The sequence below is a fragment of the Fringilla coelebs genome (genome assembly GCF_963513975.1).
Source record: "Fringilla coelebs genome assembly, chromosome: 29".
Taxonomy (NCBI): Eukaryota; Metazoa; Chordata; class Aves; order Passeriformes; family Fringillidae; genus Fringilla; species Fringilla coelebs.
In genome coordinates, this window is record NC_140055.1 from 1,423,676 (window position 1) to 1,450,299 (window position 26,624).

Here is a 26,624-nt window from a genome sequence, read left to right on the forward strand (position 1 = left end):
TGGGGGGGATCCCCGTGCCCCTCCCAGCACTGGGATCTGCTCTGGGATCATCCTCCAGGAGGGGGATGTGGAATAAATCCTGGTCATCGTTCCTGGAGTGATGCTGTGGTTGTTTCTTGCAGTGCTGAGGGTCCCCAGGAACCCCCACCAGGCCCAAAACTGGAATATTTGGCCTTTGGGGTCCCCCCCGACATTCCATGGGGTGCAAACAGAGTTCAGGTTTATTCTGGAACGTTCCCCCACCCTGAGGTCACATCTCATCCCCATGTCCCCGTGTCCCTGTCCCCGTGTCCAGCCTGGAGGAATTGGTGCCTGGATCCCTCTGGGGGATGGGAATTCCATCCCCAGGCCCCTCCCCGGCTCCGTCCTCCACTCCCGGTGCCGGTTCTGCCCCCGACATCCACCGGGGGAACGACATCCACCGGGGGAACGGGGATTCCGCGGCCTCTCCCGGTTCCCGCCGCGTCAGGATGTTCCTGGAGATCACTGCGGGAACGGGGACAGCCATGGGGCCGCTGGGGCGGGAGGGGCTGTGCCCGGCCCCCTCCCGGTGCTCCCGTTACCTCCGGTGGGCCCGAGGCCATCCCCGCCCCCCTCCCGGTGCTCCCGTTACCTCCGGTGGGCCCGAGGCTATCCCCGCCCCCATCCCGGTGCTCCCGTTACCTCCGGTGGGCCCGAGGTCAGCCCCGCCCCCCTCCCGGTGCTCCCGTTACCTCCGGTGGGCCCGAGGCCGTCCCGGCTGCCGCCGCGGCGGAACGGGCTGGAGCTGGGGAGCAGGATCAGCCCCAGCGACAGGAACAGGATCTGCGGGAGGGGTGGGAGCCGTGAGCACCGGAACGGGGCCGGGAGGGTCCCGGGAGGATCCCGGAGGGGCCGTACCAGGACACAGGTGCCGGTCTGCGCGGGCTTGGTGGACGTTTCCTTGATCAGCGCCTGGAGCTGCCGCAGGAGCGACCTGCGGGAACGGGGGTCAGCTCCGGGACCCTCCCGGTGCCTCCATCCCGCATCCGTGCCCCTTCCCGGTGCCCCCATCCCGGCTCCGCGCCCCTCCCGGTGCCCCCATCCTGCATCCGTGCCCCTTCCCGGTGCCCCCATCCCGGCTCCGTGCCTCTCCCGGTGCCCCATCCCGGCTCCGCCCCCCTCCCGGTGCCCCCATCCCACATCCGTGCCCCTTCCCGGTGCCCCCATCCCGCATCCGTGCCCCTCCCGGTGCCCCATCCCGGCTCCGCGCCCCTCCTGGTGCCCCATCCCGGCTCCGCGCCCCTCCTGGTGCCCCATCCCGCATCCGTGCCCCTTCCCGGTGCTCCCATCCCGGCTCCGCGCCCCTCCCGGTGCCCCCATCCCGGCTCCACGCCCCTCCCGGTGCCCCCATCCCGCCTCCGCGCCCCTCCCGGTGCCTCCCCCCGGTGCTCACCCGTTGCTCGTCTCCAGCTCCTGGACCTTTTTCCGCAGCTCCTGGTTCAGTGCTGAGCACGCGGCCGCCCTGCCCGGACAGAAACGGGGACAATGACGGGGACGGGGACACACCGGGGGGTGTCGGGATAACCGGGGGGTGTCGGGATAACCGGGGCGTGTCGGGATAACCGGAACGCCGGGATAACGGGAGTGCCGGCCCCACCTGCTCTCCAGCTCGTCCAGGTATTCCTTCTTCCTCCGCCGGCTGTCCTGCGCCGACTGCTTGTTCCGGATCTTCCTCCGCACCTTTTTTAGGAGCCGCTCCTCGGCCTGGGGCACGGAGGGGTCACTCCTGTCCCACCCCCCCGACCCCCTCGACCCCCGTGTCCCCCCGTGTCCCCCTCGCACTCACCTGGGTGAGGGGCAGAGCCCCGGGCAGGGTCACCCCCTCCTGCGCCAGCAGCCGCTTCTCCTCCTCCGTCAGCCGGAGCTGCGGGACAGGGATGGACTGGGGGGACTGGGGCGAACTGGGGGGGTCTGGGGACGAACTGGGGATGCAGGGACTCACCGTGGGCGGGGGGTCGGGGTGAGGGGCCAGCTGTATCGCGGGGAACAGCGAGGGTTCCAGGGGCGTGCTGAGGTCGCAGACCACCTCCAGCAGTACCGGGAGGGATCCCTCGTCGGGCCGGGGGGGCTCCGGGCTGGTGCCGAGGCCGCAGGCGATGTCGGGGTTCACCGTCAGCCCCAGCAGCTCCTCGGCTCCGCTGCTCTGCGGGGATACCGGGCCGGGGAACGCGTGATGGGACCCCCGCGACATCCCGGTGTCCCCGTGGGGGTCCTGCCCACCCGCGACCCTCCCGCCACCACTCACATCATCCTCCGGGAGCGTCAAGGTCTGGAAGCCCAGTACCGGCACCGGGAGCGAGGCGGGATCCGGGAAGAGCCCGTCCGGCTCCGGGAGCTCCGGTGCCTCCATTGGGGTTCCCTGGGGACCCCCCCGCGGGATCCTTTGCGCCCCGACCCCCGGGGATGAACCCTCTGCGCGTCCTCCTCGGGGTCCCCCGGTCCCCGGTGGTGCCGCCGCCCCCGCCCGGTGCCGGCGCTGGGCACCAGGATCTCCGGGATCCCGGGGAACGCTGCCAAGTCCCGCCCCTTGCCGGGAACGGCCGGGATCATCCCTCCCCCCGCCGGGCTCGGGGCTCCGGCCGCCCTACCGGGGCACCGGGGGCAGCGGGGGACGAGGTGGCTGCCCCGGTACCGCGTCCCGGAGGGTCTCACGGGGGAACCGGGAACAGGGCCGGGCCTGGGGCGGCTCCGCTGCGGCCGTCGGTGGCTCTGTACCGGAGCCGGTGCCCCCCGCGCCCCCCGGTAACGAAGTTCGGGTGGAGGAACGGGGGGATACCCCCAGTAAAGGGGTCCGGGAGTGCAGGAAGGGTGAGATCCTCCCGGTAACCGAAGGATTCCCCGGCCCCGCCCGGCCGAGCCGACACGTGCGCGCTCCCGGGGCCGCGGGGTCACGCGGGCTCCGCTCGCTCCCCATTGGCTGCGCCGCACGTCAATCAGTGACGCCAGCGGGGATTCCGCGCCGCTATTGGCTGGGCTGGCGGCGGTGCCGCTCCGGAGTTCGCGGGACGCCGTTGGGATGCGGCGGGCGGTGAGTGCGGGGCGGCGGCGGGAGCGGGGGTCCCGTCCTCGGCCCCGGGCCCCCTTCCTGTCCTCGGCCCCCATTCCGATCCCAGTCCCCGAAAAACCGATCCCTGGCTCCCGGTCCCGGTCCTTATTTCCCGATCACCGCTCGGTCTCGGGTCGCAATCCCCGTTCTTGATCGTGGTCCCGGTCCCGGTCCTTGATCCCGATCGCGGTCGTGCTCCCCGGTCGCGGTCCTTGACCTCTAACGCGGTCTGTGGTCACCAGTTCCCCATCCCGGTCCCCGATTCCGGTCCCGGTCCTTGTTCCCATTCCGGTCCCTCCCCGCCGCCCTGTCCGTGTCCCGGGGCCCCCGGGCGGGGGGGGTTCGGCGCCGGGTGAGTCACCGGGGCCGGCGGGCGGCTCTGACCGGCCCGTCCCGTTCCAGCCCAGCTTCCCGGGGATGCGCAGCGCGGATCGGAGTTTCCCCGGCGGCGGGCGCTGAGCTCCGGGAGCGCGATGGACACCGGGATCGGGGACACCGGGATCGGGGCCTCGCTGGCCTGGAGCCCCGGGGCGGCCTCGCAGCCGCCGCCCGGGCTGGGGGTGAAGTTGGGGTCGCTGGTGCTGCTGCTGCTGCTGCCCCTCGCCTGCGGCCTCGCACCCCTCTGGTGCTTCCGACAACCCCCCGGTACCGGGAATGGGGGGTCTGGGGGGTCTCGGGGGTTCGGGAAGTGGAGGGTTCAGGGGTTTGAGGGGGTCTGAGGGGTTTTGGGGGTGTGGGGATTGTGGAGTCGGGGGAGTCTGAGGTGGAGGGGGGGTCGTGGGTGTCTGGGGGTTCATGGAGTTTGGGGGGGTCTCAGCATTCCCGGGGGAGTCTGGGGGTGTCCGAGGGTCTGGAACAGGCTGGGGCTGTCCCCAAGGAGCCTGTCAGGGTGCAGGGCTGGTGGGGGGAGGGTCTCGTTGGGGTCTCAGCCCCCCAATTTCCCCCGCAGACCCCCGCAGCCCCGTGCTCAGCCTGGTGAGCTGCTTCTCGGGCGGGGTTTTCATGGGCACCTTCCTGCTGGACCTCCTGCCTGACTACCTGGGCAGCATCGCCGCGGCGCTGGAGGGGCTGCGCATCACGGTGAGACCCCCAGGGGTGTCCCTGTCCCCAAGGGTGTCCCCGTCCCCAGGGGTGTCCCCGTCCCCAAGGGTGTCCCCGTCCCCAGGGGTGTCCCCGTCCCCAAGGGTGTCCCTGTCCCCGGTCGGGAAAGGGGCTGGTGGGGAGGGGGTGGCTGGGATGGGGAAAGGGAGGGGGGACAGTGAGGGTGGGACAAGGACAGAGGGGGGATAGTGAGAAAGGGACAAGGACAGAGAGGGGACAGTGCAGGGGGGACAGTGAGAATGGGACAAGGACAGAGGGGGGACAGTAGGGATGGACAGTGAGAACGGGACGAGGACAGTGCAGGGCAGACGTTGAGAAAGGGACAAGGACAGAGAGGGGACAGTGCAGGGGGGACAGTGAGAATGGACAGGGACAGAGGGGATACAGTGAGAATGGGACAAGGACAGAACACGGACAGTGCAGGGGGGACAGTGAGAAAGAGACAAGGACAGATCATGGACATTGCAGGAGGGATAAGGGGACAAGAACAGAGAGGGGACAGTGCAGGGGGGACAGTGAGAACGGGATAGGGACAGAACACAACATTGCAGGGGGGACAGTGAGAGTGGGACAAGGACAGAGGGGATACAGTGACAATGGGGCACGGAGGACACTGAGGATGGGGCAGCACAGGGCAGCTGGGACAACACAGAAGGCACAGCAGGGACAGGACCAGCCGGGCCAGCCGTGTGCCAGCAGGAATGGTGACACCATCCCCGGGCGCACGTGATGCAGGGACAGATCCCCCTCTGCCCACAGCTTCCCCTTGGCACTGTCTGTCCGTCTCCTCCCCACAGCTGCAGTTCCCCCTGCCCGAGTTCATCCTGGCCATGGGCTTCTTCCTGGTGCTGGTGCTGGAGCAGGTGACGCTGGCGCAGCGCGAGCTGGCCGAGCCTCCCGAGGAATCGCGGGCGCTGCTGCTGCCCAACGGTTCCTCCATCCAGGCAGCATCTCCCGGCGGCGTCCCCGGCGTCGTCCCGGTGGGCTCGGCGGCGCCCGGCGCTCCCGGGGCGCTGCGTGCCGGGGCGCTGGCGCTGGCGCTGGCGCTGCACGCCGTGCTGGAGGGGCTGGCGCTGGGGCTGCGCCAGGGCGAGGCGGCGGCGCTGCGGGTGCTGCTGGCGCTGCTGCTGCACAAGGGCGCCGTGGCCTTCGGCCTCTCGCTGGAGCTGCTGCGGAGCCGCCTGCGCCCGCCCGCCGTGGCTTCGTGCCTGGTGCTGCTGGCCCTGATGTCCCCGCTGGGCGTCGGGGTGGGCACGGCGCTGGCGGCGGGCGCGGGGCCGCGGCAGAGGCTGTGCCGGGCGGTGCTGGAGGGGTTGGCGGCCGGGACCTTCCTCTTCGTCACTTTCCTGGAGATTCTGCCCCAGGAGTTGGGGGTGCCGCGGAATCGCATCCCCAAGGTCATCCTGATCCTGGCCGGCTTCGCCTTGGTCAGCGCCATCCTCTTCGTCAAGGGATGAGATCTCCCGGGATCGGTGGGATTCCTGTACCCCCCCCGCCGCATCCTCCTCTCCAAAGTGCCAAAGTGCCTCTCCCAGCTCCGTGCCTCAGTTTCCCTCTCTAAACTGTTCTCTTCCTCAAGCCCGGCCTGGGATTCGCCCGTTCTCGCTCCCGGGATCCGTGTTCCCCCACCCTGCACCCCCTTTTCCAAAGTGCCAAAGTGCCTCTCTCAGCGCTGTGCCTCAGTTTCCCCATCTGCACAAGGGATCGGTGCTGTGACCCCCCCCTCAGGACCCCAGGAGGGGGTGAGTGTCCCCCCCACCCCATGACCACAAGTGCCCTTACGGACTCCCCCGGATTTGGGGGTGTTGGATGAAGCAAATAAAGGACTGAACCCCAAATTGCTGCCTGTGCCCCGGGAGGGTGGGACGGAATTTGGGGGGTGTGTCGCAGTGACCCCGCTCACCCCTCAGGGAAATGGGCTGGGGGAGTCTGGTGCCCCCTAATTTTGGGTCTGGGGGTGTCTGCTCCGTTCCCAGGCTTGGGGAGGGGGTGACCCCGCTGTGCCCCCCAGAGCCGCCCCCATTTCCGAGCCCCTCCATCCTCGTCCGCCCCACTCCCCTCCCGGAGGCCGCGCCCCTTCCCCGCCCCGCGCTGCTCTCCGGGATTTGTAGTCCCAACCTCCTTCACCCCCCAGCACCTCCTAACCCGGTGCCTCCATTTCCCAGCGCTCCCTGCGCAGCGCCCGCACAGACCGCTGGGAGTTGTAGTCCAGACACAATGCACACCCCATTGTTGGCACGGCCTGCTGAACTACAGATCCCGGCGTGCCGCGCGAAGAGCCCCCCCAGCTGGAGGGATCCCTTTAAAGGACTCAAAACTTTGAAGGATATAAAAAAATCTTTATTCACAGAGTCAAAAATAAAACAATAGGAAAATCAGAATAAACCTTTGGTATTCTTATGCCTCCCCCCCCCTCTTTTTTTAACCCCTGACAACAGGAAGAGACAAAAGCTGGGACTTTCAGCCAGTTTATGAACTCAAAAGAGCCTTTCTTCAGGTATTTTGGGGTCAGCAGTCTCTCTTGCCACACCACAAGTGTGGTGGTTTTGCACGGGAGGCACTCACCAAAGTGATGCTAACACATCCATGAAAGAAAAACCATAAAATCACGGAAAATCTCATTTTTTTGGGTTGGCAAAGAGGCAACAGGGCTGGGCTGGGTGGATAAGGAACAATAAACAACCTTGAGACTGAGAAATGAAGAGCTCTGCTCCTTCTTTGACCACCAAGCTGGGTAAGGAGACATTCTAAGGCAATTAGGGGTAACTGTGAGGAGCTTTGTGTCCCCCTGGGGATGCTTTTTGCAGCTGCAGTGTGCCTGGAGCTTGGGGTTTGTATTTTAAAAACCCCAACCCCAACCCCAGGCAGGTAAAAACCGAGTTCAGGTGAGAATCTACAGGCCCTGGGCTGTCAGGGATGAGATGGACACACACTTGAGAAAATACAGTAATAAAACATTCTTTACTACTAAAAACTCTTCTTAGGTTTTCAGACAGTACCTCCTTCATTATTAAAAATTGTCCTGAGGTTTTATACACCCCTAAAAAGTCTTGGTATCAAAACAGCTCATTGCATTCAGAAAGTAAGAGTTTCTTGGTCCAAAGACACAATGTCAAGTACTGAAATGTCAAGTATTTGCAGTATTCCAATATTATATACAAATATTTACAGTATTACATGATTGAGGTTCTTAACACTGCTGAGTAAGGCATGGATCCTCCCTGTGCAAATTCCCTTTTGTGCCTTCCCTTTTTCCTTCCTATGGGTAAACTTTTATTTTATTTTGGTCTTTTGGGCTGTAAACCCTCCCACAGCAGCTGAGGTATGAACTCACTCAGTGAGGAAAGGACAAAATATTGGAGTGCAGAGGAGCAACATGAGGACCCCGAGGTCATGAAGAGGAAGGTGAGACCTGGATGGGAGGGGTGAGGAGATTCCTTTAATTTTAGGCTGAAATCCTGAGATGAAGAGAAACTTTGCCCTTGAACAGCTCACAGAAAATGCCCCATAAATTTCAGACACTGCCCCATAAATTACACAGCCCATGAACACAGCTTTGGAAAACTGGAGGAATGAAATGGAGATTTCCTTGTGAAGTCCCCAAAACATCAACAAGAGGAACTTCTCTCCTTAAGTGAAATGAAGGAAGGTTCTAGAGGTTGTAAACTGATTGAAATTTTAGGTTTTGGCACTTTGGATTGTCAGTAGGAAAAATAGGAATAGAACATCTAAAGGTTTTCTTTTCCTTCTTAATGCTCCTTCTTTTAAGCTACAGTTAAATAAATATAAAAATAAATAGTAAAAAATATAAACAGAATAATAGGGTAAAAAAGAAAGAAAGAAAGGGTAATTACATTCCAGTGTGAGACAGAATTCTCTCTCCCAGGATTTTTCCTGAGGACAGGAGTGAGAAAGCTCAGTGAGGAAACAATTTTTGTCTCTGAGTGCTGCTCCTGTTGTTTGGCAGATGTGAAATGTTAAGGACACTGCTCACCCAGAGTGATTTGTTAATTGGGCTCTGGTTGTTGGGATTGATTGAATGAAGCCAAAGCTGTGTCCTGTCTGTCTGCTCAGGGGTTTTTCTAGTTAGTGTACAGCATTAGTGTAGTGTAGTTTAATAATATAATACAGCTTAATTAAAAAAATTATATAGAAGGGCTCAACAGAGCATTTTAGTCATCCTTCTGCACCAGGGACTGGCCACATAAACCAAATTTCATTGCATTAACTGAGAAATCTCACACTAGGGAGCCCAAACCACACTGAATCGTGTGTGTGGTGTCTGTGTCCAGTTTCAAACTGCAGCTGCCACAGGGAGGAGCAGCTCTCTGCTGCCTGATGGAAATGTGGAACCCTGAGTTGTTCACAGCTCCCCTCAGCTGCATTCAGGGCCTGTCACTCACTGGGGGCATTTTTCATGAGCTGTTCTAGCAGGAAAGTTCTTTTTATCAATCTCTGGTTTTTCACCTCGTTCATCTCTGTTCAAACTTCTCGTTGGATCACAGCTGCTGCAACATCTGCTGGTTTCAATCCTGATGCTCCTGCTCCTGGCTGTGGTTAGAATGTAAATCTATGAATTACAAGTCTGATTTATCAAATATCTTCACCACAGCCTTACAAAAACCCTTCAAGCCCAAGACTAAAGCATCTCCTCAATCCCTCCCACCTGGAATTTGTTTCCTTCCTCACTGACCTCAGTGTCCCATGTTGTTTATGTGCTTTCACCCCGTCCTTTACCTCATCTGGGAGAAAATTTGTGTTAGTAGGTTGGTTTGTTCTCAAGCTTTTTCAAGGCAAACAGCTTTTGTAGTGTGTTGTGTAGCACCAAAGGGTTGATCTGCTCCAGGCTCTCCATCAGACATTCTCCATGTCCTGCATCTCGATGTCATCCCTGCTGTCCCCAGCAGCCCCACGTGAGTAGCCCTGGCTGCCAGCCCTGCCACTGAGCTTTCCCTTCAAGCAAGGCACTGGTAAAAAGAAAAAAAAAACAACTTTTTGTCCTTCTGCCTGCAGCACAGCTGGCTAAAAGCAGCCAAGCAGAGCCCAGTGCAGGCCGTGCTGAGATCGAGAATCCCTGAGGATTTCGGGGCTGCCCACGAGGCTGCTCCTGGTGCTGGTCCCGACCCTGGGGCTGCTGGTGGCACTGGGACAGCCCTGGTGGCACTGGGACAGCCCTGGTGGCTGCTGGTGGCACTGGGACAGCCCTGGTGGCTGCTGGTGGCATTGGGACAGCCCTGGTGGCTGCTGGTGACACTGGGACAGCCCTGGTGGCAGAAATCCCAGCCCAGCGCCAATGTGGGCTAAACCACGGGGGGAGATGAAACAGTCAGGAGAACCAAAATCCACCCCAAATCAACCCCAAATCCACCCAAATCAGCCCCAAATCCACCCCAAATCAGCCCCATCCTGGCTCTGTCCCCACTCCCAGGTCCCACCTCTTGCTGCCCAGGGCTCCAGGGATGCTTTTCCACACTCATCTTTGGATTTACAGAAGTACACGACCACAGAGCAAACAACAAAAAGCACCACGAAAACAATCAGAGGTATGATCCAGCTGCCAGAGTTGGCATCTGCAAAAGAAAGAAGATGCAGGACAAACAACCCAAAATAAATGTGGCTCTTCCTGGCATTGGGGCAGAGGGAATTTGGCCTCAAATCCTGCCCTCATCCCTCATTCCAGGGGATCTCACTTCAAGCCAGGACAAGGACGAGTGGGGCTTGGTGGAGACAGCAGCAGGAGAACCCCAGAATCCCCAAATCCCCAAAATCCCACATTCATTGGGTCAGAAAGGAACCCTGGAGATGTCACAGGACAGCATCACCCAGAGCAGGGGACACAGCCAGGTGTGTTTGGGGTGGCTCCAGAGGGGGACATTCCGTGGGAAGAGGTTCTCAAAGAGAGGTGGAATTTCTTGGGGTTGGGTTTGTGGCCACCACTCCTTGTCCCATCCCTGGGGTTGGGTTTGTGGCCACCACTCCTTGTCCCATCCCTGGCACCCTTGGGAAGAGCTGGGACATTCCCAGGAAAGGGATTTTGGGAGGAGCTGGAGGGTGCTGGGCTCAGGCTCCCCAATCCCCCTTCCTGGCCGGGCATGGAAAAGCTGCCCTGGGTGTTCAGGGACACTTGGGGACACTCAGGGACACTTGGGAGCGCGGCTGGACAGACAGGGGTGGCAGCTTACCTGGGCTGGGAGGGTGTGTGGTGTTTCCTGGTGGAGGAGAGAAGAGGGACACGGGTCAGAGCTTCCCTCTGCATTTGAGCCACTGCTCCAGGGAGAGCCAGAGCCTGGAGAGTGGGATCAGCCCAGCCCAACCCCAACATTCCCATCCCATCCCAGCCCCAAATCCCAGCCCCAAATCCCAGCCCCAAATCCCAGCCTGTCTTGCTCTCAGGGGATGGGGATCAGCCCAGCCCCAAATCTCAGCTTCTCCTGCTCTCAGGGGATGGGGAATCAGCCCATCCCAACCCCAAATCCCAGCCTGTCCTGCTCCCAGGGGATCAGCCCATCCCAACCCCAAATCCCAGCTTTTCCTGCTCTCAGGCATCAGGATCAGCCCAGCCCCAAATCCCAGCTTGTCCTGCTCTCAGGGGATCAGCCCATCCCAGCCCCAAATCCCAGCTTGTCCTGCTCTCAGGGGATCAGCCCATCCCAGCCCCAAATCCCAGCTTGTCCTGCTCTCAGGGGATCAGGATCAGCCCCCCCACCTTTCCCTGGCTCTCACCATTGAGCAGCACCCCAGGGGTGGTGATGGTGTTGGTGATGCTCCCGTTGCTGATGGGGCTCTTTGCTGTGCCTTTCACTGGCTCCAGCTCCTTCCCAGATGACTCCTTCCCCTGCAGCACGGGGCCCTCACCCCTGGGCTGATCCAGGGGGCAGGGGATGCTCCTGACGCACCTCAGATCCTCACTGACGGTGCCATTGGGCGCGGAGCAGCTCGGGCAGCAGGTGCAGCACTGACGTGAGCAGTTCTGGACCTTGCACACCACCGTGCTCCCTGGGGACACAGAGCTGTCACAAACCTCTCTTTCAGTGTAAAAAAAAAACCCCAAAACAGCACTGACAGCACCTACCAGACCATTGGATGGTGAAGATGTATGTTTCTCCGTTGCCTTTTGCAGAGTAGGTCCCGGCAAGCTCCATCCCCGGCTGCAGGATGGTGAGCACACAGCCGTCTTCAGAGATGGCAAAAAGGGGTTCAAATTTCTTTTGATGAAAATGGACTCCAGCAGAATTCACAGTTGCTATGGGTGTCTTGTTCAGATACCAGATTGTTGGCTTTACTTCTGTGATGGAGATGATGAGGGTAATGTTCCTGCACTTGAACTTTGTCACCTCCAAGTCACTGGCAGGGGAGAGAAAGTGGGGAGAGGATTTGGGATGGAGGTCAGTTGAAAAGAGGATGAAAGTGGGTTGAAGGTGGGGTGAAGGAGTGCTGAGTACAGGCTGGAGATGGGATGAAAAGCTGGGATCAGGGTGGGATGAAGTGTCTGAACCCAGAGGATGAAGCCCATCAGTGCTGGGGGTGTTTGAGGGTTCATGGGGGGCTCATGGAAGGGTCCCTGGGTGAAGGAAGAGCACGAGGCCACCCCCAGGCTGAGCCCCCACAGCCTCGTGCCAAGGACAGAGCCCAGAGGGGACCTGAGAGGGAAAGGAGAACGAGGAGTTGGGGCTGGGAGGGTCAGGAAGGGTCCCTGAGCAGGACAGGGAGCTCCTGCTCACACCTGCAGCTGCTCCTTGGAGGAGAATCAGGGACTGGTGGAGAGGTTTGGCTTGGGAGGGACCCAAAACTCCTCTCACTCCTCTCCCCTAAAATCCCCAGCCCTGCCCAGCCTGGCCCTGGGCACTGCCAGGGGCAGCTCCAGGGGGGATGGAGAGGGGCTGGCTGTGGGTTTTGGGGGATTTTCCTCGCTTCTCTCACCTCACACCGGCCGGAGCTGCCATGATGGTCCCGTCTCTTACGCTGCTCTCGTTGGATAAGCCTGGAAGTGATGAGATCCACGCTCACTCTCAAAATTTTAATGGTTTAGTGAACTTTGACAAAATACAGCAAAGGACTGAGCGAGGCAAAAGCACAGTCATGACTTTGTGTGCCCAGCCATTTCCTTCTGGCATGCCTGGCCCCTCCCCAAAAACAGCATCTTCTTACTCAGAGGTGCAGGAGAGGTTTTTTACTATTTGTTTTTTGAGACAGGTGATGTTACAAAGGCCATGCCCTCTGCAGGAGTTGGCTTTTCACCTCACAAACTCCCCCAGATGGGAGTTGCTGCTACTCTAGGTTATGGGTACAAACTTTCTGCTTTCTCTCTGCATGTCCCAGGCTGTCCAGGGCCAACAATGGGAGAAGGGGATGTTCTAGACACAGATAATAATATTGGCTTTTTACAAATGTTAAAATGGATTCTATATGAGTGATGTTAATGTAACCCTGTTATAAAGATGTAGTTTTTATTTCTGTTGTTAATCAAGCTCAGTGAAATAGCTGATATCAGTGTGCTTGTGTTAAATGAGAACATCTGTACAGATGTGCCAAGCATCAGCACTCACCATCTGCAGGCAGTGGAGGCCAGGGACCAAAAACTGGAGGGGATAAGAATGGATTAAAACCACAACCAGGAAAATGTGTGCTTTAAAAAGGGAGACCCAAGGAGAATGGATTCAAACCACAACCAGGAAAATGTGTGCTTTAAAAAGGGAGACCCAAAGAGAATGGATTCAAACCACAACCAGGAAAATGTGTGCTTTAAAAAGGGAGACCCAAGGAGAATGGATTCAAACCACAACCAGGAAAATGTGTGCTTTAAAAAGGGAGACCCAAGGAGAATGGATTCAAACCACAACCAGGAAAATGTGTGCTTTAAAAAGGGAGACCCAAGGAGAATGGATTCAAACCACAACCAGGAAAATGTGTGCTTTAAAAAGGGAGACCCAAGGATGAGCCACATATGGAAAATGTAAATTATTTTATGGATGTGCAACAGACTGAAGTAATTTAAAGGTATTTAAGGGGTATCCCTGAAGATAACAGCATGCTGTTAGCTGAGTGGCCATAATAACCTTGTCTCCTTTATTAAACTTCTTTAATTTTCACAGCAGAGTGAATGTGTTTCTCACAGGGAGAGCAGAGGCCACCTAAACAACAAACCACAATAAACCTCCCTCCACCACCATCAGGGGCTGGGCAGGGAGAGGAGAAACCATCAAGGCCTCCTAGACACAGAAGGTACCACACCTGGCTGGAGCCAGGTGAGCATCTGCAGCTCCCTGGTGAGATATTAACTCTGATTTTAGTGCTTCAATCCTCCCTTGAGTGAGAGAAAGGAATAAAATACAGGCAATGTAGAGGAACCACATAACAACATGCAGGTTAGTAAAAAAGAATCAAGCCCCAGATGGGAGGAATGAGGAGATACCTTCAGTTTTAGGCTGAAATCCTCTTGTAAGCTATGGAGAAAGACTCTTTTTTCCCTACAAGGCATGAAGGAACAGGGAGAAGAAAGCTCTCATATTACAGATATTGAGCAAAGGCCTCCATGGCAAAGCATGCAGGTGTTAGAGCAGCTGCCATTGTGAGAAGCTTGAGCAGAAAAGGAGAGAAGAGGGATTAAGATCCTGGGAAGAAGATGATTTCAGAGACAGGTAATGAAAACATTTGCCTTTGAACAGCTCATCTTTCAGATATAAGCTGACATGGCCCATAAAGTGGGAAAAACTTACAGAAAATGAGAGGGCTTTCACAGTTATGGATTCCCCTGGGGGGCTGCTGTTGGTGGACAAGGGTTTTGTTGTGGAGAAGCCCCCATAACATTAATAAGATGGACTTCTCTCCTTAAGTGAAATGAAGAAATAACTCTAGAGGTAGTAAACTGAGTGGAAATTTTAAGTTTTGCCTCTTTACATTCTCAGTGGGAAAGAAAAGGTTGTAAAGAGGGAGGTTGGAGGGGGGAAAGTGTTCTAAAAGTTTTGCTCTGATTCTTATTACTCTTTCTTGTAGTTACCATTAATAAAATGATCCTGTTCTATCTCCTGGAACCTTCCAGCATCCCAGGGGGCTCCATCCTGGCCTTGATCACTCCAGGGATGGCAAATCCATGGAATAACCACTGCCAGGAGCTCCTGGGCAGCAGCTGGCCAGAGGTGGACACAGAGGTGGACACCAGAGATGGACCCCAGCCCTCCAGCAGGAGGTTCCCACACCAGCCCTGGATCCCAACATTGGGCACAAATCCACCCCATGGAGCTGCTCTGGAGCTCCCACCCACCCCTCAACCCCAAAAACCCCAAAACCACCCCAAAATCTCCTTCCCAGGGGACGAGGAGCACCCGGCACTCACAGGTATGGTGAAAGACCATGAAGATGGTGAGAAAACAGATCCAAAACACATCCATGATGTCTGAAAATTGAGAGGATTTGGGGAATCAGCACATAAAAATGAGCAGCATGAAGAGGAAAAAGAAAAGGGCCTGGGTGGTTTTTCAGTGCCTGGCTGGAGGGGAGGTGGCTTTAGATGTAGTTTGTGACAAAAATGGAGCATCAAGGAGGGGCAATTCACACTCACACAGAAATCTGAGGTGCTTAAAAAAACCACTGGTTTCAAGGAAAAAGGAGGGAACTCGAGGGGTTTAAAACAGACCCCAACCCCGTTCCCAAGGAAAGATGGGGGTGGTCACAGGGACCGAGAGTGTCACCGTGGCCGTGTGTGACAAAGGTGCCCCGTGGGGAGCAGCCTGCAGAGCGTTATCCCAGAGAATGCCATGGCTCAGGAATTGCTGCCCATGGATTGGGGCTGAGCCCAAATCCTGGAATGGTTTGGGTGGGAAGGGGCCCTAAAGCTCATCCTGAGGGGAGGGACAGCTCCTGCCACCCCAGGGTGCTCCCAGCCCTGTCCAGCCTGGCCCTGGGCACTCCCAGGGATGGGGAATGCATGGAATAAATGGAGCCAGGGAAGGATTGATCCCTAAAATCCCAGCTAAACCAGCCAAGGGAATTCTGGAATGGTTTGGGATGGAAAGGAACCTTAAATCCCAGCCCAGTTCCATGGGCAGGGACCTTCCCCTATCCCAGGTGGGCCCAGCCTGGCCTTGGACTCTCCCAGGGATGGGAAATCCATGGAATCACCTGGGCCAGGCCCTCACAGGGAACAATTTGGGGTGTAACCCAAGTTCCCTCCCTGTCCCCATTCCCCTCGTCTGGGCGCCCTTCCCTTGGGAAAATTCTTCTGTCTTTCCTGCAGCCCCTCCAGGTCCCACAAGGCCGCAGCGAGCTCCCCCCAGGGCTCCGCCCCGAGATGTCCCCACCGCGGCAATTCGGGAACTGGGGGGAATTCGGGAATTGGGGGGAATTCGGGAATTGGGGGAAAGAGGGAGAGGGGGCTCGGGGGAGGGATGGAGAGGGGCTGGCTGCGGGTTTTGGGGAATCCTCCTCGCTTCTCTCACCTCACGCCGGCCGGAGCCGCCTCGGTGGTCCTCCCGCTTACACCGCTCTTCTCGTGTGAGGGCCACAAACCGCCCAAAATTTTCAAGGTTCGGTAAACTAACAAAATACAGAAAAGGACTAAATACTGCAAAAGCCGAACCGGGTGCTCGGAGCAACTTCGGTCCCTAAATGACGGCGCCTCAAGCCGCGGATCAGGCTGGCTACCCTACGGTTCGCTGAGGAGACAGATATCCCGCCCTAAACCCGCCCCCAGTTCCCGTCCCGCCCTGTGCTCCTTTCCTTTGGTAATCCAGTTCGGTCTAGTTAAAAGCCAGCCCTCTCCAAAGAAAAAAAATAAAAAGGAAAATGAAGAGATTAGTCTAGCCAATAGCCAGTGCGGCCGAGGCGCGCCCATAAAGAGCAGGCGGGCGGGGCGAGGCGGGAGATGACTCCTGACGGTGGCGGAGGAGCAGCATGAGGGCGGCGGGGCTCGGCTGAGGGTGGTCATGACGAGCGGAGGGCCAGTCGGTGGCGGAGCGGCGGCGTGCAGCCCTGGGTGCTCGTAAACTGGGCTGGGGTGGTGCCGGGCAGGGGGGTAGGAGCGGAACTGCCGGAGAGGAGGTACCGGGAGACCGAGCTGGAGCGGGCCGGGGTGGCTTGGGGGGCTGGAGCGCCCCGTGTCCCAGAATCGCGCCGGAACGCCGGCAGGGACGGGAGCGGCAATGGTGCCGGGTCGGGGGGGCAGCTCGGGGCGCGCTGCATGCGCCTGAACGGCGGGGCAGGGATGGCAGGGAGGGAGAGAGGAAGGGAGGCAGAGAGGAAGGGGGTCGGAAAGGCAGGGGGGCAGAGAGGCAGAAAGGCAGGGAGGCAGACAAGAACGGGGGCAGAGAGGAAGAGGGGCAGGGGGGCAGAGAAGAAGGGGGGCAGAGGGGGCAGAGACGAAGGGTGGCTGAGGGGCAGGGAGGCACAGGGGCAGAGAGGCAGAGAGGAACCGGGGCAGGGGGCCAGAGAGGAAGGGATCCAGAGAAGAAGGGGGGCAGAGAGGAAGAGAGGCAGGGGGGCAGAAAGGCAGGGAGGCAGAGGGGCAGAAAGGCAAGGAGGCAGAGAAGAAGAGGGGCAGGGGGCCAGAGAGGCAGGTGGGCAGAGAGGAAGAGAAGAAGGGGGGCAGAGACGAAGGGAGGCAGAGGAGCAGAGAGGAAGGGGGGAGAGAGGCAGAGGGGCCGAAAGGCAAGGAGGCAGAGAAGAAGAGGGGCAGAGACAAAGGGGGGCACAGGGGCAGAAAGGCAGGGAGGCAGAGAGAGAGGGGGCAGAGACGAAGGGTGGCTGAGGGGCAGAGACGAAGGGTGGCTGAGGGGCAGAGACGAAGGGTGGCTGAGGGGGCAGAGACGAAGGGTGGCTGAGGGGCAGAGAGGCAGGGGAGCAGAGAGGCAGAAAGGCAAGGCGGTAGAGGGGCAGGGAGGCAGAGAGGAACCGAGGCAGGGGGCCAGAGAGGAAGAGAGGCAGGGGGGCAGAGAAGAAGGGGGGCAGAAACGCAGGGAGGCAGAGGGGCAGAAAGGCAAGGAGGCAGTGAAGAAGAGGGGCAGGGGGCCAGAGAGGCAGGTGGGCAGAGAGAAAAGGGGGCAGAGAGGAAGAGAAGAAGGGGGGCAGAGACGATGGGAGGCAGAGGAGCAGAGAGGAAGGGGGAAGAGAGGCAGAGGGGCCGAAAGGCAAGGAGGCAGAGAAGAAGAGGGGCAGAGACAAAGGGGGGCACAGGGGCAGAAAGGCAGGGAGGCAGAGAGAGAGGGGGCAGAGACGAAGGGTGGCTGAGGGGGCAGAGACGAAGGGTGGCTGAGGGGCAGAGAGGCAGGGGAGCAGAGAGGCAGAAAGGCAAGGCGGTAGAGGGGCAGGGAGGCAGAGAGGAACCGAGGCAGGGGGCCAGAGAGGAAGAGAGGCAGAGGGGCAGAGAAGAAGGGGGGCAGAAACGCAGGGAGGCAGAGGGGCAGAAAGGCAAGGAGGCAGTGAAGAAGAGGGGCAGGGGGCCAGAGAGGCAGGTGGGCAGAGAGAAAAGGGGGCAGAGAGGAAGAGAAGAAGGGGGGCAGAGACGATGGGAGGCAGAGGAGCAGAGAGGAAGGGGGAAGAGAGGCAGAGGGGCCGAAAGGCAAGGAGGCAGAGAAGAAGAGGGGCAGAGACAAAGGGGGGCACAGGGGCAGAAAGGCAGGGAGGCAGAGAGGAAGGGGGGCAGAGGGGCAGGGAGGAAAGGGGGCAGAGAGACAGAGAGGAAGGGGGGCAGAAAGGCAAGGAGGCGGAGAAGAAGGGGGGGCAGGGAGGCAAGGGGGGGCATGGTTGGCACCGTTCTCGTCCGGTAACCTACACAAGTGGCTCTGAGGTCACGACGCTCATTCTCGGTGCAGCAGGAGACGGCGAAGACGCAGCAGCGACGAACACAGACGGGACTTGGGCCATGGCCGGCGCTGGGTCGGTGTCGGACAAGGAGAACCTGGGGGACTGCAAGGCTCGCAGACGCTGCAAAATGGCGACCTCTCTGAGGGGAATGTGGCCGCTGAGGGGAATGCCGCCCCTTGGCGCTGCTCCAAACCCGTTCTAACTGCTCTTTGTGGCCGCTGGGCGGCTCGTAGGACCGGAACGGGGCCGTGAGTGGTTGAACAGCCGGGATTATTTGAATGTCGGGGGTGGTGGGAGAGGCCACGGGTTCCCGTAAGGCGGCTGGGGCCGGGGGAAGGGCGGCGCCGCCTTTCCGTGCTTGGGGCCTCGCAGCTGGGCCTGCACTCGGCGCTCGGGATCCCTCCTCCAGGGATGCCACGGCAAAATTCCTCGAGGAATTTTCCTTCCTCCAGGTAGCTGTGGCCGCCCGTGCTCCGAGGAGTGCCAGGCAATTTCCTCCCAGTGCTCGAGGTTTGCAAAGTTACAGAGCTGCGGCTTTCACAGTGCGAGCACAACGCTGTGCCGAGCACAACGCTGTGCCGAGCTCACCGCGCCTTTCAGGCGGCCGTGACTGAAATAAACTTTTAGTTACAGTCCGTGGAGATGTGTCCCACAGGTGGGAAAGGTGAACTGGCCCTTCAGACACTTTTGGGAGCCAGGCTGTGGAAGCATCGGGGGTAGGATGGTGGGGACGGACAGAGACGAGAGATCTCTGAAGCCAGGTCGTGGAACTTGGGTTTATTGCAAAGGGCCAAGTGCAGGGCCCTGCTGGGAGCTGCCAGCCACAGCTCAGAGCAGGACTGAGAGAGGAAAAGAGAGTGGGAAAGAGAAAGAAGGCAAGAGCGTGGTAAAGAGAGCGAGGAAAAGAGAAAAAAAGAGTGAGGACAAAAGACTGAAAGAGAGCAAAGTTCCCATTACAATTCCATAAATCTTCTTCTATCCTGAATATTCTAACTTTCACTAACAAATCTAATACAAGATATAAATCCTATAGCATTTACATATATCCTGTAAGAATCCTTACATTACCATACTGTGTTAACATTTTAAACTCTAAAACTCCTCTTTGGACCCCTTCTGCTAAGCTAGTGGGGTCTGCTCTTGGACCTATCTGCAAGCAGAAGGTGTTGTTCCATCAAAAGGGGATGGATTACCTTCAGCCAGCTGTTTTCCAGCTGTTCAGTAACTGAGGTATCTCAAATCTTGCTTTCATTTCAGTCTTGCTCATCGTTTCCACAGTCTCAAAATCCTTTGCCATGCAATCCTATTTATAGCACTTTCCTGTTTCATCTTCCTCAACATCTCCACAACAAACAGTTCTTTCCTGGAAGTGTTTCTTTTTAATTTTAATTTCCATGAAAGAAACAAAGTGCATTGCGAGATAGACGTGGCTGCGTGGTCTGGATGAGAGGATTTTGGCTGGATTGTCTCGGCCTCCTCGGGGCTGCTCTGGATTTTGGGGCTGCCCCCAGTGCTGGCCACGAGGCTGCTGGTGGCACTGGGACAGCCCTGGTGGCACTGGGACAGTCCTGGTGGCGTTGGGACAGCCCTGGTGGCTGCTGGTGGCACTGGGACAGCCCTGGTGGCACTGGGACAGCCCTGGTGGCATTGGGACAGCCCTGGTGGCAGAACTCTCAGCCCAGCCCTGCGCCATCCTGCCCAGGTGGCCCTGGCCAGTAACCTGTCCCCAGGCCAGAGGAAAAGGAGCTTTTCTTGGCCTTTGTTGATTTTTAAAAATCTGCTTTTCTGCTCAGGCGCGTTCAGCTCTTCTCAGTGGTTTATCCGGGTGTCAATCTGCAAATCCAGGCAGCTGATTGGCTCTCCAGACCTCGCCAGGGCACTGGCTCCGCCCCACGGGAACCACACCCTCACGCCCCGGGCTCTGCCTCAGCTAAAAACCCAACAATGGGTTAAACCATGGGGGGAGATGAGACAGAGCCAGGAGAACCAAAATCTACCCAAAATCAGCCCCAAATCCACCCAAAATCAGCCCCAAATCCACCCCAAATCAGCCCTGAATCCACCTCAAATCAGCCCCAAATCCGCTCCAAATCAGCCCTGAATCCACCTCAAATCAGCCCCAAATCTGCTCCAAATCCACCCCAAATCAGCCCCAAATCCACCTCAAATCCACCCCAAATCCACCCCAAATCAGCCCCAAATCAGAACCCCAAATCAGTCCCAAATCCACCTCAAATCAGCCCCAAATCCGCTCCAAATCCACCCCAAATCCGCCCCAAATCCACCCCAAATCAGCCCCAAATCCACCTCAAATCCACCCCAAATCCACCCCAAATCAGCCCTGAATCCACCTCAAATCCACCCTAAATCAGTCCCAAATCAGCCCCACCCTGGCTGTGTCCCCCCTCCTGCTCCCCCGGGCTCCAGGGATGGTTTTCCTCGCTCACCTCTGGATATGCAGTAGGAAATGAGGAAAATTGATAAAAGTGCCACAACTTCGACCCCGGCTACGACGCTGATCCTGACCAAGCTGCCAGAGTGAGCACCTGCAGAAGAATGAAGAAAGAAGGGGCAACATGCCAAAATAAATCTGCTCTTCCTGGCGTTGGGGCAGAGGGAATTTGGCCTCAAATCCCACCCTGATCCCTCATTCCAGGGGATCTCACTCCAAGCCAGGGCACAGGCAGCACTGGACAAGGACGAGTGGGGCTTGGTGGAGACAGCAGCAGCAGAATCCAGAACCCACAAATCCCCAAATCCCACATTTATTGGGTCAGAAAGGAACCCTGGAGATGTCACAGGACAGCGTCACCCAGAGCAGGGGACATGGCCAGGTGGGTTTGGGGTGGCTCCAGAGGGGGACACTCCATGGGAAGAGGTTCTCAAAGAGAGGTGGAATTTCTGGGGGTTGGGTTTGTGGCCACCACTCCTTGTCCCGTCCCTGGGGTTGGGTTTGTGGCCACCACTCCTTGTCCCATCCCTGGCACCCTTGGGAAGAGCCTGGACATTCCCAGGAAAGGGATTTTGGGAGGAGCTGGAGGGTGCTGAGCTCAGGCTCCCCAATTCCCCTTCCTGGCCAGGCATGGCAAAGCTGCCCTGGGTGTTCAGGGACACTTGGGGACAACTGGGGACACTCAGGGACTCTCAGGAATGCAGCTGGACATGGACAGGGGTGGCAGCTGAGCCACTGCTCCAGGGAGAGCCAGAGCCTGGAGAGTGGGATGGGATCAGCCCAGCCCCAAATCCCAGCTTTTCCTGCTCTCAGGGGATGGGGATCAGCCCATCCTAACCCCAAATCCCAGTTTTTCATGCTCTCAGGGGATTGGGATCAGCCCAGCCCAGCCCCAAATCCCAGATTTTCCTGCTCTCAGGGGATCAGCCCATCCCAACCCCAACATTCCCGTGTTCCTCAGGGGATCGGGATCAGCCCAACCCCAAATCCCAGCTTGTCCTGCTCTTAGGGGATCAGCCCATCCCAACCCCAAATCCCAGCTTGTCCTGCTCTCAGGGGATGGGTATCATCCCAACCCCAAATCCCAGCTTTTCCTGCTATCAGGGGATGGGGATCATCCCAGCCCCAAATCCCAGCTTTTCCTGCTCTCAGGGGATCAGCCCATCCCAACCCCAAATCCCAGCTTTTCCTGCTCTCAGGGGATCAGAATCAGCCCATCCCAGCCCCAAATCCCAGCTTTTCCTGCTCCCAGGGGATCAGCCCATCCCAGCCCCAAATCCCAGCTTTTCCTGCTCTCAGGGGATCAGCCCATCCCAACCCCAAATCCCAGCTTTTCCTGCTCCCAGGGGATCAGGATCAGCCCATCCCAGCCCCAAATCCCAGCTTTTCCTGCTCCCAGGGGATCAGCCCATCCCAACCCCAAATCCCAGCTTGTCCTGCTCCCAGGGGATCGGGATCATCCCCCCCACCTTTCCCCGCCTGTCCCCGGCTCTCACCTGCACAGAGCGCCCCGGGGCTGGTGACAGTGACATTCATGCTGCTGACAGCATTCCGTGCCGTGCACGTCAGCAGCTCCAGCTCATCTGAGAGTGATTCATTCACCAGCAGCACGGGGCCCTCGGCCAAATCCTGATCCCGCGCCCTCCAGGTGTAGGCGATGTCCCCAAATCCGTCACCGGGCACGGAGCAGCGCAGGGAGGAGCTGCAGCTCCCATCCGAGCACTTCTGGGCCTCGCAGGTCACCGTGGGCTCTGCCAGCTCCCCTGGGGACACAGAGCTGTCACAAACCTCTCTTTTAGTGTGAAACCCCCCCAAAACAGCACTGACAGCACCTACTGAGCACCCGCAGGGTGAAGGTGGATGTTTTTCCGTCAATGTTTACGGAGTAGGTCCCGGCATCCTCCATCCTCAGCTGGGAGATTTTGAGTTTGTGGCCATTCTTGGAGACAGCAAAACGGGCTTCGAATTCAGCATCAAAAAATATGAGTCGAGGAGGGTCCTCAAAGACCACAGTCACGATGGGATCATCCCCAAAACTCCAGAGTGCCACATTTCTGTCTGGGTTGTGGCTCTGGAAGGCCACGGACCCGCCCACAGCCCTGATCACATTCATGGTGTTGCTGGCACTCGCTGGGGAGAGAAAATGGGGAGAAAAGATGAGATGAGGGTGGGAGGAAGGTGGGATGAAGCCTGGGTGAAGAAGTGCTGAGTTTGGGCTGGAGATGGGATGAAAAGCTGGAATCAGAGTGGGATGAAGTGGCTGAACCCAGAGGATGAAACCCATCATGGCTGGGGGTGTTTGAGGGCTCATGGGGGGCTCATGGAAGGGTCCCTGGGTGAAGGAAGAGCACGAGGCCACCCCCAGGCTGAGCCCCCACAGCCTCGTGCCAAGGACAGAGCCCAGAGGGGACCTGAGAGGGAAAGGAGAACGAGGAGTTGGGGCTGGGAGGGTCAGGAAGGGTCCCTGAGCAGGACAGGGAGCTCCTGCTCACACCTGCAGCTGCTCCTTGGAGGAGAATCAGGGACTGGTGGAAAGGTTTGGCTTGGGAGGGACCCGAAACTCCTCTCACTCCTCTCCCCTAAAATCCCCAGCCCTGCCCAGCCTGGCCCTGGGCACTGCCAGGGGCAGCTCCAGCACGGCTGCTCCAGGCTGAGCACACAGGGAAGGGATCTTGGAACTGTTCCTTCCTGTGCTGGGGACACCAGACCTGGTGGGATTCCAGGTGGGATCTCCCCATTCCAGGTGGGATCTGGCCATTCCAGAGATGAGAACCCTCCCACACTCCTTTGGATGCAGCCCAGGACAAGGTCCAGGACCCAGCCCTTCCCTCCCGTGAGCACACCAGGACCTTGGCACACCAATTCAAGGAGGAAGGAGTTGGTTTTGTTATTTTCGTGACTTCCCATTTCAAATTCACCACCTCACCCCATTTATACTGGGAATGCAGTTCTTCTTCCCAGTTTTTCTAACAGGGAACTGATCCTGGCTCCAGTCCCAGGTCTGGCTCAGAATTTCTGGCTCCCTCAGCCTCAGCCACCCCTGGGACATGGACAATGGAGCATGTGGCAGAAAAAAGCTGCAGGTGAAGACAAACTCGCAGGAAATTTGTTGAATAATGCAGCCAGCAAGTGGTTCATGTGTTAACCCCCCCTCAGAGACTGTGGGGAAGGCCTGGGGCTGAACCTTGCCCAATTTCCCTCTTTTTTTCAGCCAGAAAACACCCCAGGATGAGACCTCCAAAAACCAGGAGGCAGCGTGGAGAGGAGCAGGAGCTGGAGGCAGAGCAGGATGTCTGGAGAACATCTGGAGCAGAGGCTGGGCCAGAGGTGGACACAGAGATGGACCCCAGCCCTCCAGCAGCAGGTTTCCATGGCAGCAGGTTTCCATGGCAACCCTGGATCCCAACTTTGGGCCCAAATCCACCCTCTGGAGCTGCTCTGGAGCTCCCACCCACCCCTCGACCCCAAAACCACCAAAACCACCCCAAAATCTCCTTCCCAGGGGATGAGGAGCACCCAGCACTCACAGGTTTGGTGGAGGATCATGAAGATGATGAGAAGAGGGATCCAAAACACATCCATGATGTCTGAAATTGAGAGGATTTTGGGGCACCAACACCCAAAAATGGACACCACGAAGAGGAAGAAGAAAAACGCCCGGGTGGTTTTTCAGTGCCTGGGTAGAGGGCAGGGCTTTGGATGTGGTTTGTGACAAAAATGACACCTCAAGAAAAGGCAATTCGCGCTTCAATGTAAATTTCAGATATTTAAAAAAAAAATAACAAAACAACCCACTCAATTTCCCAAGCAAGATGAGGGACAGGGACCGAGAGTGTCACCGTGGCCGTGAGTGACAAATGGCTCAGGGCCAGCCTGGAGAGGAATTGGTTCAGGAATTGCTGCCCATGGATTGGGGCTGAGCCCAAATCCTGGAATGGTTTGGGTGGGAAGGGGCCCTAAAGCTCATCCTGAGGGCAGGGACAGCTCCTGCCACCCCAGGGTGCTCCCAGCCCTGTCCAGCCTGGCCTTGGGCACTCCCAGGGATGGGGAATGCATGGAATAAATGGAGCCAGGGAAGGATTGATCCCTAAAATCCCATTTGAAGCAGCCCATGGAGTCCTGGAATGGTTTGGGATGGAAAGGAAAATTAAATCCCAAAAAATCCCAGCCCAGTTCCATGGGCAGGGGCCTTCCCCTAACCCAGGTGGGTCCAGCCTGGCCTTGGGCACTCCCAGGGATGGGAAATCCATGGAATAACCTGGGAAAGGAAGGATTGATCCCTAAAATCCCAGCTAAACCAGCCAAGGGAATTCTGGAATGGTTTGGGATGGAAAGGAACCTTAAATCCCAAAAAATCCCACCCCAGGGTGCTCCCAGCCCTGTCCAGCCTGGCCTTGGGCACTCCCAGGGATGGGAAATCCATGGAATAACCTGGGAAGGGAAGGATTGATCCCTAAAATCCCATCCAAACCTGCCCATGGAGTGTGCTGAAAACATCCACAGGCCCAGGGTGGGATTTTGGGCTGTCTGTGCAGGAGTTGAATATTTGGAAACATTTGGACATTTGCTAATATTTGTAAATATTTGATTTTTGAGCTCTTTGTAACACTCGTGGCTCAGGATAATAAAATCCCATCCAGGATATTTCAAAATTCCCTAATTTTTGCACCTTCCCCTGCCAGCCACGGGTGACAGCACAAGGAGCTCTGTCCTCACTCTGGGGACACCTGGGATGGGGAGGGGACACGGCTCCAGGTCACCCTGATCTAATTTTGGATCTGGATTCTGTCACTGCATCCCCAGTTTTTCTGGCTGAATTTGTCACCTCTGTCACCAGGTTTGGGGTTGAACAGAACAGGAAGAAAAGGGCAGGAAATGCCTCTGAGCTCTCTTTATTTGACTTATCTGAGCTAAAAACCCATTGGGGGATGGATGGAGGGCAGGAAAAAAACCCTAAAATCTCCCTGCTGGCTTTAAGGGGGCTTGAGAGACAGAATTATTTTAAATATTCATAGAAATAACTCCAATATCCATAAAAACCTCCTGGCTAAAGGGGGATCCCATTGATCCATAGGAATATCTCCAATTGTAGTGGTTTCAATTCGTGACCAGGCAGAAACCGATTCAGAGAAGAGCTGTGGGTTCACCAGGGTGAGTTTCCTGTCCAACACACCAATTTTGGGGTGGGTTTGGTGCTGGCCAAACCCCAGATGCTCACTGGAGTTGTTTGCTCATTTCCTGCCGTGAGATGTACATCAGGAGGAGGGCGAAACAGGCACAAAACTTTATAAGGGAGTAACAAAATCTTGATTCACAGAGAGAAGAAAAAAAAAATGGAAAACTAGAAAAAACGAGTGGAAAGAGATGTTGTGGCAGTTCTGTGTTCCCCATGGGATGGATTTAGAAGTTGTAGTATATTTGAAGCTCGGGGCTTTCTGCTTTAAAAACCCTAAGCCTAAGGCTAAGCCTAAGCATAAATCTAACCCAAACTTAACCCTAACCCTAACAATAACTCTAACACTAACCATAACCCTATACCTAACCCCAAACCTAACCCTAAACCTAACCCTAACCCTAACCCTAACGATAACTCTAACACTAACCCTAACCCTAAACCCTAACCCTAACCCTTAACCCTAACCTAACCCAACCCTAACCCAAACCCAAACCCAAACCTAAAACCCAACCCTAACCCAAACCCTAACCCTAACCCCAACCCTAAACCCAACCCTAACCCTAACCCAACCCTAACCCTTAACCCTAACCCTAACCTAACCCAACCCTAACCCTAACCCTAGCCCTAACCGTAGGCAGTACACCCAGCCCAGGTTAGGGCTGGTTCCAAGGAAGGAGCCGTGGAGGCAGGCATGTTGTGGCCGTCCTGCGCTCCGCTTGCGATGCCTTTTGCAGCCGCAGCGTGCCTGGAGCTCTGGGCTCTGTGCGATTCAGAGCCCTCCAAACCAGCTCCTTAACACCGACACCGGCTCTTTTCCCCAGGAAACCACACGTGAGTGACCGAGGGTGACGCTGTCCCCGGCGTGTGACGGTCACAATGCTCGGTGACCCCACAGCTGTCACCCCGACACCCCCAGAGCCCCTCCTCAGGGACTCGGGGGGGGTTCACACAGGTGACGTCACCGCCCTGCCCCGCCGCAAACAGCGCCCCCTGCCTGCTCCCAGGGAAACCGCACCGCCTGTTCCCATAGC

The 26,624-nt window shown here is 57.6% G+C and overlaps 3 protein-coding genes across 8 annotated transcripts; 1 reads left to right on the forward strand and 2 right to left on the reverse strand.

Moving 5' to 3' along the window:
* Positions 1-170: 170 nt before the first annotated feature.
* On the reverse strand, positions 171-2,399 carry CREB3L4 (cAMP responsive element binding protein 3 like 4). Of its 3 annotated transcripts, none has more exons than XM_084223078.1 (7): positions 2,267-2,399; positions 1,808-2,164; positions 1,619-1,725; positions 1,415-1,483; positions 880-955; positions 714-804; positions 171-486 (listed from the first exon to the last, which is right to left on the reverse strand). In XM_084223078.1, the coding sequence occupies exons 1-7, from the start codon at positions 2,369-2,371 to the stop codon at positions 251-253; spliced, it is 1,041 nt and encodes a 346-aa protein (XP_084079204.1). In that variant the 5' UTR covers positions 2,372-2,399; the 3' UTR covers positions 171-250. The 3 variants fall into 3 exon arrangements, with proteins under 3 accessions (XP_084079204.1, XP_084079203.1, XP_084079202.1); XM_084223077.1 differs by having other exon boundaries at positions 1,808-1,885; positions 1,964-2,372; XM_084223076.1 differs by having other exon boundaries at positions 1,808-2,372.
* A 291-nt stretch (positions 2,400-2,690) lies between these two features.
* SLC39A1 (solute carrier family 39 member 1) lies at positions 2,691-6,405 on the forward strand. Its single transcript, XM_084223084.1, has 4 exons — positions 2,691-3,049; positions 3,470-3,712; positions 4,017-4,147; positions 4,966-6,405. The coding sequence occupies exons 2-4, from the start codon at positions 3,541-3,543 to the stop codon at positions 5,623-5,625; spliced, it is 963 nt and encodes a 320-aa protein (XP_084079210.1). The 5' UTR covers positions 2,691-3,049; positions 3,470-3,540; the 3' UTR covers positions 5,626-6,405.
* A 187-nt stretch (positions 6,406-6,592) lies between these two features.
* On the reverse strand, positions 6,593-24,000 carry LOC311163912 (uncharacterized protein). 4 transcript variants are annotated; one of them, XM_084223091.1, is made up of 11 exons: positions 17,934-18,072; positions 15,604-15,700; positions 14,502-14,561; positions 13,581-13,635; positions 12,715-12,747; positions 12,089-12,149; positions 11,241-11,512; positions 10,892-11,164; positions 10,351-10,377; positions 9,604-9,738; positions 6,593-9,135 (listed from the first exon to the last, which is right to left on the reverse strand). In XM_084223091.1, exons 6-11 carry the CDS (start codon positions 12,109-12,111, stop codon positions 9,023-9,025), a joined length of 843 nt encoding a protein of 280 aa, XP_084079217.1. In that variant the 5' UTR covers positions 12,112-12,149; positions 12,715-12,747; positions 13,581-13,635; positions 14,502-14,561; positions 15,604-15,700; positions 17,934-18,072; the 3' UTR covers positions 6,593-9,022. The 4 variants fall into 4 exon arrangements, with proteins under 4 accessions (XP_084079217.1, XP_084079215.1, XP_084079218.1 ...); XM_084223089.1 differs by lacking the exon at positions 13,581-13,635; XM_084223092.1 differs by lacking the exons at positions 14,502-14,561; positions 15,604-15,700; positions 17,934-18,072 and adding an exon at positions 23,945-24,000.
* Positions 24,001-26,624: the final 2,624 nt, after the last annotated feature.

What these genes read in the sequence shown, in the direction of transcription:
- CREB3L4 (XM_084223076.1), bottom strand. Translation starts at nt 2,371, where the DNA reads ATGGAGGCACCGGAGCTCCCGGAGCCGGACGGGCTCTTCCCGGATCCC. An exon ending in GGGCTCTGCCCCTCACCCAG is followed by an intron (nt 1,726 to 1,807) that starts GTGAGTGCGAGG and finishes TCCGTGCCCCAG; the next exon opens with GCCGAGGAGCGGCTCCTAAA. An exon ending in CTGGACGAGCTGGAGAGCAG is followed by an intron (nt 1,484 to 1,618) that starts GTGGGGCCGGCA and finishes CTGTCCGGGCAG; the next exon opens with GGCGGCCGCGTGCTCAGCAC.
- SLC39A1 (XM_084223084.1), top strand. Translation starts at nt 3,541, where the DNA reads ATGGACACCGGGATCGGGGACACCGGGATCGGGGCCTCGCTGGCCTGG. An exon ending in GTGCTTCCGACAACCCCCCG is followed by an intron (nt 3,713 to 4,016) that starts GTACCGGGAATG and finishes TTTCCCCCGCAG; the next exon opens with ACCCCCGCAGCCCCGTGCTC. An exon ending in TGGAGGGGCTGCGCATCACG is followed by an intron (nt 4,148 to 4,965) that starts GTGAGACCCCCA and finishes TCCTCCCCACAG; the next exon opens with CTGCAGTTCCCCCTGCCCGA.
- LOC311163912 (XM_084223089.1), bottom strand. Translation starts at nt 14,556, where the DNA reads ATGGATGTGTTTTGGATCTGTTTTCTCACCATCTTCATGGTCTTTCAC. An exon ending in CATGGTCTTTCACCATACCT is followed by an intron (nt 12,748 to 14,501) that starts GTGAGTGCCGGG and finishes TATCCCCTCCAG; the next exon opens with TTTTTGGTCCCTGGCCTCCA. An exon ending in GCCTCCACTGCCTGCAGATG is followed by an intron (nt 12,150 to 12,714) that starts GTGAGTGCTGAT and finishes CATCACTTCCAG; the next exon opens with GCTTATCCAACGAGAGCAGC.